The sequence below is a fragment of the Ipomoea nil genome, unplaced genomic scaffold, assembly GCF_001879475.1.
Source record: "Ipomoea nil cultivar Tokyo-kokei standard unplaced genomic scaffold, Asagao_1.1 scaffold0302, whole genome shotgun sequence".
Taxonomy (NCBI): domain Eukaryota; kingdom Viridiplantae; phylum Streptophyta; class Magnoliopsida; order Solanales; family Convolvulaceae; genus Ipomoea; species Ipomoea nil.
Genome location: NW_017616730.1, coordinates 3081066 through 3093325, shown reverse-complemented (window position 1 = coordinate 3093325; position 12260 = coordinate 3081066). Strand labels below are relative to the sequence as shown.

Below are 12260 nucleotides of genomic sequence, written 5' to 3'. Positions count from 1 at the left end.
TTTGATGTCAAGTATTTAATCAATAGTAATATGTCAAACAAAAACAAATGTATTTTGTGTAATACGAGTATACAATGACTAATTTTATGTTAAAGATATTTAAGCAAGACACTATTATTGTATACATTTTAGGAAAAGTATATAATGTAGGATGATATGAATGATAATTATTACGGAGTACTAGTTACACTTAATAAAAATGTATAATATACATGTATCAATAATGGAAGTCCATAATAGCTGGTGTTGGATGCATGATTGCACGATAATAAGGGCCAATATAATGTGAAGAACGACTATAGGTCGTCTCGGGCTTTGATCCAAGAGGAAGGTTGGGTTGATTGGGTAAGGCCATATGCACACATGAGAATATGACAATTGCAAGATGAGGTGAATTTTTCTTAAAATGCTGCGACAATTTTGTAACTATGTTGTCAAAGTTGCTAATGACATTTTGGCCTTTTATATTTGTTATTAATATTAATATTATTATTTTATTATTTTATTGATAAAATAAATAGTTTTTTTATAAGGTGGCAATGAAATAACTTCTGAAAGAAGAGAGAATTGAATGGATGAAGAATAAACAGTAAATAATTGTAAATTGCGTGATATGATATTTTGAAAGTGAGATAATATTATAAAAATAGTTCTGCCTCACCCCCTCTCAAAGTTAAACATTTATTTTTGGTTTGTTTGTCGTGCTTGTCTTCTCACTTTGGATATCATCCGAGCTAGGTGTGTTTAAGGGGCGGGTCACTGTGTATTGTATGATAGAGGTAATGAATTAATATATTATATCTTTCTGGAATGTGACTTTACGAAGATTAGAAAAACTCTCAAATAATGTGTAATTGAAAATATTGTTAATGTATAATAGTAGTGTTAAAAAAAAATACTAATAAGACTATGTGTGAGAATTACGTTGAACCCATTTAGACACTCTTTTGGAGCTATAAAAATAGTAGTTTGAAATTATGTAATTATTATAAGTTTGTTTGTTTTGCTAAACTAAGGTGTTAGGGCATAAACCTCATGTCCTAAAGACGGTTGAATTTTCAATTTTATTTTATTCTACGGAGTAGTATTTTTTGGTGCTAAACAAAATTCTATCCTTCAAAATCAGTTTTCCATCCTCTTCCGCCGGACCACCTTTCGCCGCCCTCCGGCGAAGATACCATCTCATTTTCAGCATCCGTGATCCAAATTTGAGCGACATTTTCATCGGAAAAGAAAATGACGGGCCCGGAGAGCCAGGGAGAGCCTGACCTCCCGACCTCAAAAGATGCCTCGATGGAGACCTTGGCTCTCGACGATGAAGAAGATTTGACCTCAAAGTCCAACTCTAATGGCCGCAGTGCCGATAAAATGGTTTCCGACTCCCGGAAGCCTCTATCGCCGTCGATCGTCGGCTCCTCTGCCGACTCCCATCCCCTCTCCTCTCCGCCGCACCCTATACAGTCTCTCGGAGCTTCGGATTCTGGTCAGGGAAGCTTTCTCGGATCTCCATCCTGTGCTGTTACTCCTCTCAAAGACAACGCGAGTTTCGTCGGAGAAGTTAATGGCAACCATAGTCACGTGATAGACTTTGATAATTCGGTTACCATTTCGCGGTTTCGCTCTTCGGACTCGACGTATTTGAAAATTGTGGTTTCGGATCCGGAGAAAGTGGTGGAATCCTCGAGTTCAATTGTTCCGGGAGGTAACACATTTTATACATATTTGATTACCGCGGAGACGAACCTGCTGGACTACGGTGGATCCAAATTCACCGTTCGGAGGCGGTTCAATGACGTAGTAATATTAGCAGATCGGTTGAGTGAAGCTTATAGAGGGTTTTTTATACCTCCGAGACCGGACAAGAGTGTAGTGGAGAGTCAAATGATGCAAAAACAAGACTTCGCAGAGCAGAGGAGAGTGGCATTGGAGAGGTACTTGCAGAGGCTTGCAGTTCATCCTGTGATCAAGAAGAGTGATGAGTTGAGAGTGTTCTTGCAGGTGCAGGGGAGGCTTCCACTTCCATCTAACACTGATGTAGCATCCAGGATGCTAGACGGGGCGGTGAAGCTCCCAAAGCAGATATTTGGGGACTATGGTAAGAATTCGATTGAGCCTCAGGATGTGGTGCAGCCTGCAAGGAATGGTAGGGACTTGCTGAGGTTGTTTAAGGAAATGAAGCAGTCGGTGGTAAATGACTGGGGTAAATCAAAACCACTAATTGAGGAGGATGATCAGGAATTCTTGGAGAAGAAAGAGAGACTGCATGATCTTGAGCAACATCTGAGTAACTCATCAAAGCAGGTTCTTTTATGTTCCACTTCATCAATTATTCAATGCCATTGTTATTCTTCTGGTGTTTGCACTTCTAGGACTGATTGTATATTTATATGCAAACATAATTTCCACTTGGAATATTGTGACGGTACTCTTAAAGCTCTCTTTACAATTTTAGGTTGTGATATTATTAGTTTGGAATGAGAGCTATATAAATGCTTTGATCTACGAGTATACCCTGCCCTTGAAGTTTTATTTGATTGCTGACTTGTTTGTCATTGAAAATGCTGATTACTGTTATTCCAAATTAGGCTGAATCTCTTGTTAAAGCACAACAAGATCTGGGGGAGACGTTAGGACACTTGGGGCTTGCTTTTGTCAAGTTGATGAAATTTGAGAATGAGTGGGCAAATTCAGATACTCAGAGGGTACGAGCAGCTGATATGAAAAATGTGGCAACTGCAGCTGTCAAAACAAGCAGATTATATCATAGTCTAAATGTGCACACTGTGAAATATCTGGTAACTAATTTTTTTTCTTCTTCTAGATATTTAGTAAAAACTAAAACAAATGAATTTTTTCATCAAAGTCTCTTTCATTACCAATTGTTTTACAAAATAGTGAGAGACAACAATGAAATTGCTGCAGCCCTTAATTTTTATACTATTAGGATTTTCAGTTCTTTCAACATTCGGCCTCTAGTATTATGTGAAAGTTTTTATGTATATTTTGCAGGATATCCTGCACGAACATCTGGGGTTAATGTTGGCTGTACGCAATGCCTTTTCTGAACGTTCAAGTGCTTTACTAACAGTACAAACGCTTCTATCAGAAATGTCATCTCTAAATTCAAGGGTTGAGAAGCTTGAATCAACATCATCCAAAATATTTGAAGCAGACAAATCAAGGAATCGGAAGTTGGAAGAATTGAAGGATGCTATTAAAACCACTGAGGTTGCTAAAACTTGTGCAGTTAAAGAATATGAACGCATCAAGGTATTTAAGATCAAACTTTGGACTAATGAAATTCTAACAACTGTTTTTTGAATGTGAGCAATACCTTACCTGAATCTCTGCATTTTCTCTTTCTCACATGTGGTCTTTCATGAAGTTATTATTGGTTTACAAATATTCTATTTATTAATTATATATTATATATTATAATAATAATCTAACTTAATTGTGTGAGTGCAGGAGCATAATAGAAGTGAAATAGAAAGGCTAGATAGAGAAAGACATGCCGACCTCATAATCATGCTGAAAGGATTTGTGATTAGTCAGGTACTCCCTGCATGACTTGATTGTTAGTGTCTAAGGATAAGAATGACGATTACCCCATAAGATTGTTGCAAGTCTAATTTGGCTAAGGCTTTGCTATGAATATTACAGGTGGATGATTCAGAAAAAATTGAAGTTGAGTGGGCAAAACTCGCAGAGGAGACTCGTCAGTATGCAAGAGATGCTGCATAATGCAGACTGTAAAACACATCTTTGACATTTCTTTTATTCAATGTGCCTACATAGAAAATAAAACAATTAACAGCAAGTAACCTATTTTTTGAATTTCATGTCTGCTCTACAGAGCGGAATATATTTTTATTTTATTTTAATTTTTACACATCCTCTGCTGCATAATACAGTTTAATCCTTTTGCAAATTTCTTGGCTGAATTTTTAGTCTTACGTGATTAAACTATGAATATCATTAATCATTTTGAATAATTTGTTTCTGGTACAAATACCATAAATTAAAATAAATATTCATATCAAATTCTTAAATAAAGAGAATTAAATATTTTTATAAATAATAAAAGTAAAGGACTTCTGAGTCCATTAGAAGCTGCTAAAGGTCCTTCTTGTCTTGTCAAGGACATGGGAGTTATTGCTGAGAAATGGAAACTGAAAGATACTAATAGATTTAAAAGGAAACACAATAAATTTTCCAGTGGCTCATAAATCATAATATTATTGTTGACGATTATAGTTCTATATCACTAAATAGAGCATCAAAATCTTTTATGGAAAACAGCTTCATTAATGAGCAATTAAGAGAGGAATTGAGGATTTCAGTGGCGGTGAGTTTGCATCCTGTCTATCACAACTTTGGTCTGGGAAGCTTGCTGAGAGGCACATCAGGTATAAGAGTGGAGGATTTGAAGCCCATATGAATGGGTTGTTGACTTGTTTCAAGTGAATGGTGACAGTAAATAAGAGCAAACCAAGTAAGCAAGTGACGTTTGTGCTGTTTAATGATGTCTCTGTGTCAGCGTAGTTGTAGAATTTTCATTGTACCATCATGTAATCTTGGAAGCATAGACAGTTGGCTGAGAGAAAAGTACTATACTACTATTTCTTAGTTATGCCTCATTTATGCTTGGTTCAGTTGGTTGTATAGACATACATTTCTATATAACTATTTGGATAAATTCTACTATATTATCTGAAATGAACAGATTCTGTACATTTTTATGGCCATTAGCCTAATTAATTAATGTCATGTAGCTCATAAAGTTGTGTTCAGTGGCCACCATACCATATATGTCTGTGCTTTGCAATATTTCTGGCTATGTACATGAAATTTATTTCAATCTGGTTGGGGAACTGAAATTAATCAACCCTTGATTTTGAATATTGCTATGACATACTGATGTGGACTGCTATCTGCTTTTTTCTTAAATTAAATTTTGATTTTGATTTTTCATTTTACTAAAGTATGCAGAAGTTAATTAATCGGAAAAAGATGCTCTAATATTTATTATAGAATTGGTGCTCTAGGTTAGGTTATGACTTGAAACCTAGTCCTTTGAACTTTCCATTTTGGAATTCTGGAATCTCTATGAATCCATCAATGACTATTATTAACATGTGCTAAGCTATGAAGCTGCAGATTATTTAGAAGGAATTCAGTAATATAGCGGTATGCTGATTCACTGGGATGAATGCTGTCCCAGAAGAGGTACTGGGAAGAATCTGTGCATGTTGGACGGCGTACAATGCAAAGTGGACCAGCTTCCATTAATCCAGTGCCACAGCATCCTTCTCCAGTTTCCACAAAACCTGCAACGTGATAGAAGTATTTATTTTAAACCTTGTATGCATTGCATGTCTAGGCATATACTTCCAGATGAAATAAATTGTGAATGTTCTATAAAGATTCTCAAAGGATACAAGTTACCATATCTTTGTGGATCGTTGATAAAGTTCATCATAGGAGTGTAAGAGTCTGAATACAAAATTGTGCTCCCTGGAAGGGCCCCTTGTATTTCGGGCAGCAAAGTTACAAGCTTCGCATTATAAACTTGAGCATCTGTATTCTCCTCTTCAAGGCATTCCCTTACAAGTGGAGAGTGAGCAGTCATTTGTATTGGCAGACAACCAATTGGAGGAAGCCCAGAGACGAGCATAGTACGGCACCCAAGGTTATAAAGTCCCTTTAATTTGAGAGAAGCAAAAGATGTTCTGATACTGTTAATCTCTGACAAATAATTTCTGATAATTGATTTATCATTTATGTATACTTGTATTGATTCTGTGCAGTATTTAGCTCTAGCAGTGAATTGATGCATAGCCTAGCATATATAACATCTCTTGTGATTAATTCATGAAATGTAAATTGCAGGTTTTTTGCTTACCTCAATAAAATTTTGGAGCTTATACAGCAGAAAATCTTGATAGTCACTGATGCTAAACTGCTGCCTTCTTGTAGGAATGTCATAATAATTGAAGATGAAATCATTAGTTCCAGCACTTATGATGACCAAAGCATGATTGATTATTCTTTGAGCCTCTTCCTCTCCTGCTATTATGTTCAACCTCTCTATGTACTTCCAAAATAAATCCAGTTGCATGGACATTGGGATTACTCTAGAAGCAACAGTAGTTAAGTCATCGAATCCTGATCCACCCGATGCAAAATTGACACCTGTCAGAAGTTCATACTCAGATAAGTATGGCTGTAGGAATGGAGGAACACTATCCTTGAGGCCTAGCACAGATGCCAGAAAATCAGGGACAAGTTTTCCATCTGAAAACCTCCCTGTGGGGATGTGCCCCGGAAAGCGTTGCCCATATGGAGGATGATCGCATTTGAATGTGGTTAAGATGTAATTGTTATTTCCGGTATCAACACTTGAATCTCCGAAAATAATGATTGCAGGGAAGTTTGGCAAGGATTGGCCAAAGCAGGAGTTAGTGATGGCTATAGAAAATTGAACAAAGAAGATGAAAACAAAGATGGAAGGAGCCATGGCATAGGGAGCTCTAGCCCCTTCTGAGCTTTGTGTTCTCCACTCAGGTAAATGCTCTGAGATTTTAAATTCTGAAGTTGATTTCCTCTGAACTTCATATTTATGAAATTATCATAACCTCTTTATCCTCTGAAGTTGTAATCTCGGGAATGCAAGTTTTTATCTTGAGGCAAGTGCTTGATAAGATCACCTTAATCTGAAAAACTATTGCAGAATAATATTGACTATTCTTTCCCTGCATTGAACACTTCCTTAAAATCTGAAAAGAATTTGAACCCTTTAGAGCTGTAACTACTCGATCCCATTAGTTTTCACATATTACACAACTTCCTAAACTTTTTCCCTAAACCTTTATTATAGATTATTCAAGTCTAATTAATGTTCATCTGTTTCTTTAAGAACTCATTTATTGCTTTCAGTTGGAGTAATATGACTCAGCACAGGTAGGTCGAAAAGGCAAATTTTCGGACCATGAATACAAGGTACATTTTTAATATACTAAAAGTACATTATTTGTGTACTGAATGTACATTATTTGATAGTATAGAAAATATTGTAATTTCAGTACTCAAATAATGTACTTTCCATGAATACGAGGTACACTTTTAATATACTAAAAACACATTATTTGTGTACTGAATGTACATTATTTGATAGTATACAAAATAATGTACTTTCAATACTCAAATAATATACTTTTCATGAATAAAAGGTACATTTTTAATATACTAAAAATATATTATTTTTATATTGAATGTACATTATTTGATAATATATATATATATATATATATATATATATATATATATATATATATATATATATATATATATATATATATATATATATATATTTTAATTTATGGTCCACAGAATAACAATTGTTATACCATGGACTAGGGTTCATATTGCATTGTGATTAATTTTGTACCTTCAGTTAACACATTTTGTACCTACCGTTAACCGTTGCTGTAGATGTAAACAAATAACTTGATAATTGCTAGCACATAATATGATAGCTATATGTACATAAATTATCAAGTGCAGGTACAAAGAGCTATAGATATAGAATCTGACACATAATATGATAGCTGCAAGTACAAAAGCTATCAACTGCAGGTACAGAATGTGTCTATAGATACAGAATCTGAAAGTTATTTTTGGACCATGCAAGGTAGACCTTGGTCCATGGTATAATTTGCCATAGAATAATGATTGGGCCTAAAACATCACACCCGAATTGAGTAGGTTCTCAGGCCCAACAGGACTGAAGTCCAGCATTTGTGCACTATAGAATTCTCTTTAAGTTAATCCATAGGACCATAGCCTATTTGTGTGACATGGAAAGCTGGCAATTGAAGCAATTAGAATAAAGAAAGAAAAAATGGAATGAGATAAAATTATAGATATGAAATCAACTTTCTCTTCTCAATGCAAATACATTCATGCAAATGAAATGCTTATATGTGGACAGGATTTATTGGCCTAAGCACTACGCCCATTTCTGGAGAGCATCCTTCCATATATAATCAGCCAGAGTGCGGTAAGCCACTTCAGTTGGATGGACAGAGTCGAAATAAAAATACTGTGTCGAGTCTGAGCATACTTTGCTGAGTTTGTTGCAAAAGTATGTCACTTCCATTACCCCACTCCCACAGCAACCTTTGTTGGTTTCCACAAATCCTGTTTTATCACAAAAAGTATAATCAAGTATATTATATATGGCTGTACTCGGTACTATCAACACTAAAAAAAGACGTTATTGGGGGCTACCCTTGTCAAATTGGTCAGTTTGTTGACTTGGTAACCACAAAGTTCTAAATTCGACCTATTGGAAGAAGTCTATTGTCCTTCTTAGTTTGAGCTGATCAGCTATTGGAAGCGGTCTATTGATCTTCTTAGTTTAAGCTGATCAGTTATGGGCAGTCCTAAGTTGATTTATCTTCTTGTGGTTCTTTGACGACTAGTGTTACAAAGTGAGGTTTATTTAGTACACACTCTCTAGTAGTGACTGTGAGGTTTACCCCTAAGAAAGTTGCCTGAATGGGAGATCTGATATGATCAAGATTTGATTCTCTGGTTTTGGTTTTGCGAGATGCGGATACCAATTCAGCATGAAAAAGAAAAATGAAATGTTGTTTTACGTTACCATATTTTTGTGGATTATCCACCATGTCTAGCCAAGGGGTATAAAGATCTCCATAGACGATTTTGGTGCCTGGAAGTGATGCTTGAATTTGAGGCAGCAGTGCAATGAGCTTCTGGTTATACGTCTGAGAATCTGTATTCAAGCTCTCCACGCACTTCCGCCCAAATCCTATTAAATTCGTCGTCACCAGCAACGGCAGACACCCCAGCGGCGGCAATCCAGTTATCATCATGTTGCGACTTCCCAGATTGTACAATTCCTGCAGGTACATTATACATAATATATATATCATCAACATATAATATTCATTCTGCAGATTGGCCGGATTATTTGATGTTTCTGACCTTAAGAAAGTCTTGAAGATGTTGCAGAACAAAATCCTGGTAGCCACTGATGTCGTACTGCACCTTTCTTGTGAAGTCTCGGAAGAAATTGAAGCTGAAATCATTGCTGCCACCCACAACCACCGCGAGGGAGTTAGAAACCACGTCGTGCGCCACCCCACCTCCGACGAAGCTCTTGAGCTGTTCGATGTAATCCTGAAAATAGTCGATCTGTTTAATGATGGGAGTGGCCATGGTCTTCACACTGGTGAGGTTATCGAACCCGGCGCCGGAGGACGCGAAGCAGACGCCGGTGAGGAGCTCGTCTTTGGGCAATTCGGGGTCGAGAAACGGGGGAACGGTGTCTTTGATCCCGAGGTCGGAAGCCAAGAAATCGGAGAGGATTTTGCCGTCGGTGAAGCGGCCGTTGGGGAGATGGGCGGGGAAAGAGTGGCCGTAGGGGTCGTGGTTGGCTTGAATAGGAGTGATTAGGAAATTGTTGTTGCCGGTGTCGGCCAAGGAATCTCCGAAGATGAGAATGGCTGGGAATCTCGGCCGGGGAGTGGCGGCGTTCCAGCTGCAGATGGCGGTGATAGAAGTGAAGAATAGCAGTAGGAAAAGAATGAAGGAAGAAGACGCCATGAATAATTAAGCTAAGCTGGCAGTTAGTGAAGAATGTAGGGTTGTTATATCCACTGCCATGGGAGAATGTGAATATTTATATGCATGCATGGTAACTTGCATGAGTCGAATTAGGTACGTAGCTTCAATCTGAAGGCTAAAATTCGTGTAATTCAATTATAACAACGATATATGATGAAAAATAAAACATAAACATCCCCTGAACGGGTTTAGCTCAATGATCCCTTGCTGAACCATTGAATTACTGACATGATTATTATTTATTTTTTCTTTCACGTACAATATACGATATGTGACATTACTCTAGCTTTATATTTATTATAGTTGTACACATGAATTAGTTGGTTGTATTACAAGTGACTTAAATTAAGTTATAATACAAAATTTGGTACAAATTTTTTGATAAAAGTAAAGAATAATTACACAACATGATCTGACTCCTCTCTTAGCTTGTATAGTTGTATTACTTGTATATGAGTGATCTCTTGAAGAAAGAGATTAACCATAACAATAGCTCACGTCAGGCAATTGGAATGAAAAGTAGTTAAAATTAAAATTAATTAAGTGTAAATCGTTAAGTTATGTTTAAGGTTTAAATTAGGTTCATTATATTCCCAACTAATGTTACCAACCTAGAGATTGTTATTACTTGCGTTAAACCTCCTTCTTGGGTCATTAATTTGTGCATTATATTGTGCATGAATTCACGTGGGAAGGAACCTATAGCCTCAACCTAATGCCTAACAGTATATCAAGTATAATTATATATATATATATGATTATTTTCAAATACAAACACCCCTTAAAATACAAATTTCCCTTAAAATACAAACTGTGTGCATGTAAGTATGTTAATGTGTGCACGAGCTAATCCCAAATATTGTTGGCAGTGTGCCCAGTGTGCATGTATGTATATTAATGTGTGCACGAGGTTTGATGGTGGTTGTGATTATTTCCTCCTACGCGTTGTGTGCATGTAAGTATGTTAATGTGTGCACGAGCTTTGATGGATGGTTGTGATTTTTCCTCCTACGCGCTGTGTGCATATAAGTATGTTAATGTGTGCACGAGCTAATCCCAGAATTGGTTGGCAGTGCGCCTTGTGTGCATGTAAATATGTTAATGTGTGCACGAGCTCAAGTTTGTATTTTAAGGGAGATTTGTATTTTAAGGGGGTTTGTATTGAAATGCTATTAGTATTATATTTTTAAATATTTTATTTGAACAATTCTATTATTATAAATTTTAGTACTGTTCAATATTATTATGAATTTCTTATGAAATAGTTTTTTTTTTTTTTATGCTTATTAATACCATATAAGTAATTAGCATATAAGTCACATCATTCTATGGATAAAAGTAATAATGTTGATGTGAGTGAAGAACTATATAATAAGAAGAATTTTATGATATACTATAACATGTTCTGTAAGAAAATTGTAAATGATAAGAATCAAAATCATTAAAAGTTTATAAGGATGTATTCAATTTAGAATTTCAATAGTTTTTGTAAACTTTTTAAAATAAAAAAATCGATAAAAATTTATGAATGTTTTTTATATATACTTTTATAGAGTCTTTCAAAGTTTTATACAACTCTATGAAAGTCAATAAAAGTTTATTAAAATTTATCATTTTAAAAGTTTTTAAAAATCTACAAAAATCATGATTGATTCCACTTTTTTCCATATTTGTACGGTAAAATATTTTTATTTTGTCAATTGGAAATTTATGCCTAAAAAATGTTACTCTCAAAATCTGCGAAAGAAGTAAGGGGCTTGCGTTTGGTTTAAAATTAATGTATGTAAATAAAACAATGGTAACAAGACAAATTGATTAAAATGTCAAAAATCAAAATTAGTAATAAGATAAGAGAATTGAATGTGAGATTGCCTAAGAAATTGGAAGGTATCTCACATTTAACTACAATAACTAAAAACTTAATAGGGAAGTTATATGACATTCCCGAAGAAAGTTGCATAATTTGAACCAAACATAAGAGTTTTATATTCCTAAACAAATATAACCCTAAGGGGGCATTTGGTTCACAGAATCTTGGATTACCCCAGGTAATAGGATTACCTTGGGGCGTTTGGTTCACGGAATTTTGGATTACCCCAGGTAATAAGATTACCTCCAGGAAGGTAATGTGAAATTTTGGGAATGTAAAATTACCTTATGTGTTTGGTTTGGATGGGGTAAAAAAAAGGGGGTAAACACATTACCTTGAAACATTACCGCCACATCAGCTTTCAGGTAATATAACATTACCAGGTAATCACATAACTTGAACCAAACAATGTAATATTACATTACCAGACTTAGATTACCTAGGTAATCTAAGATGACCTGAACCAAACGCCCCCGGGGGCGTTTGGTTCACGGAACCTTGGATTACCCCATGTAATAGGATTACCTCCTAGAAGGTAATGTGAGATTTTGAAAATGTAAGATTACCTTGTGTGTTTGGGTTGGATGGTGTAATATAATATTACCTTGTTTGGTTCAGGGTTATATTTTAGATTATATAGATCAATTTACAATAATGCCCTCAATAATATATATATATATATATATATATATATATATATATATATATATATATATATATATATATATATATATAT

General features: G+C 35.4%; 3 protein-coding genes across 4 annotated transcripts; 1 reads left to right on the top strand and 2 right to left on the bottom strand.

Moving 5' to 3' along the window:
• Nucleotides 1-1040: 1040 nt before the first annotated feature.
• Nucleotides 1041-4746, top strand: LOC109163034 (sorting nexin 2B-like). Of its 2 annotated transcripts, XM_019311759.1 has the most exons (6): nucleotides 1041-2301; nucleotides 2586-2795; nucleotides 3010-3270; nucleotides 3469-3555; nucleotides 3664-3752; nucleotides 4303-4746. In XM_019311759.1, exons 1-5 carry the CDS (start codon nucleotides 1237-1239, stop codon nucleotides 3742-3744), a joined length of 1704 nt encoding a protein of 567 aa, XP_019167304.1. In that variant the 5' UTR covers nucleotides 1041-1236; the 3' UTR covers nucleotides 3745-3752; nucleotides 4303-4746. The 2 variants fall into 2 exon arrangements, with proteins under 2 accessions (XP_019167304.1, XP_019167301.1); XM_019311756.1 differs by lacking the exon at nucleotides 4303-4746 and having other exon boundaries at nucleotides 3664-3919.
• Nucleotides 4747-4897: 151 nt separating this feature from the next.
• Nucleotides 4898-6532, bottom strand: LOC109163052 (GDSL esterase/lipase At2g30220-like). The gene is made up of 3 exons (XM_019311774.1): nucleotides 5906-6532; nucleotides 5449-5704; nucleotides 4898-5330 (listed from the first exon to the last, which is right to left on the bottom strand). The coding sequence occupies exons 1-3, from the start codon at nucleotides 6518-6520 to the stop codon at nucleotides 5119-5121; spliced, it is 1083 nt and encodes a 360-aa protein (XP_019167319.1). The 5' UTR covers nucleotides 6521-6532; the 3' UTR covers nucleotides 4898-5118.
• A 1360-nt stretch (nucleotides 6533-7892) lies between these two features.
• Nucleotides 7893-9834, bottom strand: LOC109163061 (GDSL esterase/lipase At2g30220-like). The gene is made up of 3 exons (XM_019311782.1): nucleotides 9013-9834; nucleotides 8669-8927; nucleotides 7893-8202 (listed from the first exon to the last, which is right to left on the bottom strand). The coding sequence occupies exons 1-3, from the start codon at nucleotides 9631-9633 to the stop codon at nucleotides 8012-8014; spliced, it is 1071 nt and encodes a 356-aa protein (XP_019167327.1). The 5' UTR covers nucleotides 9634-9834; the 3' UTR covers nucleotides 7893-8011.
• Between the last annotated feature and the right edge of the window lie 2426 nt (nucleotides 9835-12260).

What these genes read in the sequence shown, in the direction of transcription:
- LOC109163034 (XM_019311759.1), top strand. Translation starts at nt 1,237, where the DNA reads ATGACGGGCCCGGAGAGCCAGGGAGAGCCTGACCTCCCGACCTCAAAA. An exon ending in TGAGTAACTCATCAAAGCAG is followed by an intron (nt 2,302 to 2,585) that starts GTTCTTTTATGT and finishes ATTCCAAATTAG; the next exon opens with GCTGAATCTCTTGTTAAAGC. An exon ending in TGCACACTGTGAAATATCTG is followed by an intron (nt 2,796 to 3,009) that starts GTAACTAATTTT and finishes TATATTTTGCAG; the next exon opens with GATATCCTGCACGAACATCT.
- LOC109163052 (XM_019311774.1), bottom strand. Translation starts at nt 6,520, where the DNA reads ATGGCTCCTTCCATCTTTGTTTTCATCTTCTTTGTTCAATTTTCTATA. An exon ending in AGCTCCAAAATTTTATTGAG is followed by an intron (nt 5,705 to 5,905) that starts GTAAGCAAAAAA and finishes CTCAAATTAAAG; the next exon opens with GGACTTTATAACCTTGGGTG. An exon ending in CAACGATCCACAAAGATATG is followed by an intron (nt 5,331 to 5,448) that starts GTAACTTGTATC and finishes ATCACGTTGCAG; the next exon opens with GTTTTGTGGAAACTGGAGAA.
- LOC109163061 (XM_019311782.1), bottom strand. Translation starts at nt 9,633, where the DNA reads ATGGCGTCTTCTTCCTTCATTCTTTTCCTACTGCTATTCTTCACTTCT. An exon ending in ATCTTCAAGACTTTCTTAAG is followed by an intron (nt 8,928 to 9,012) that starts GTCAGAAACATC and finishes ATGTACCTGCAG; the next exon opens with GAATTGTACAATCTGGGAAG. An exon ending in GGATAATCCACAAAAATATG is followed by an intron (nt 8,203 to 8,668) that starts GTAACGTAAAAC and finishes GTGATAAAACAG; the next exon opens with GATTTGTGGAAACCAACAAA.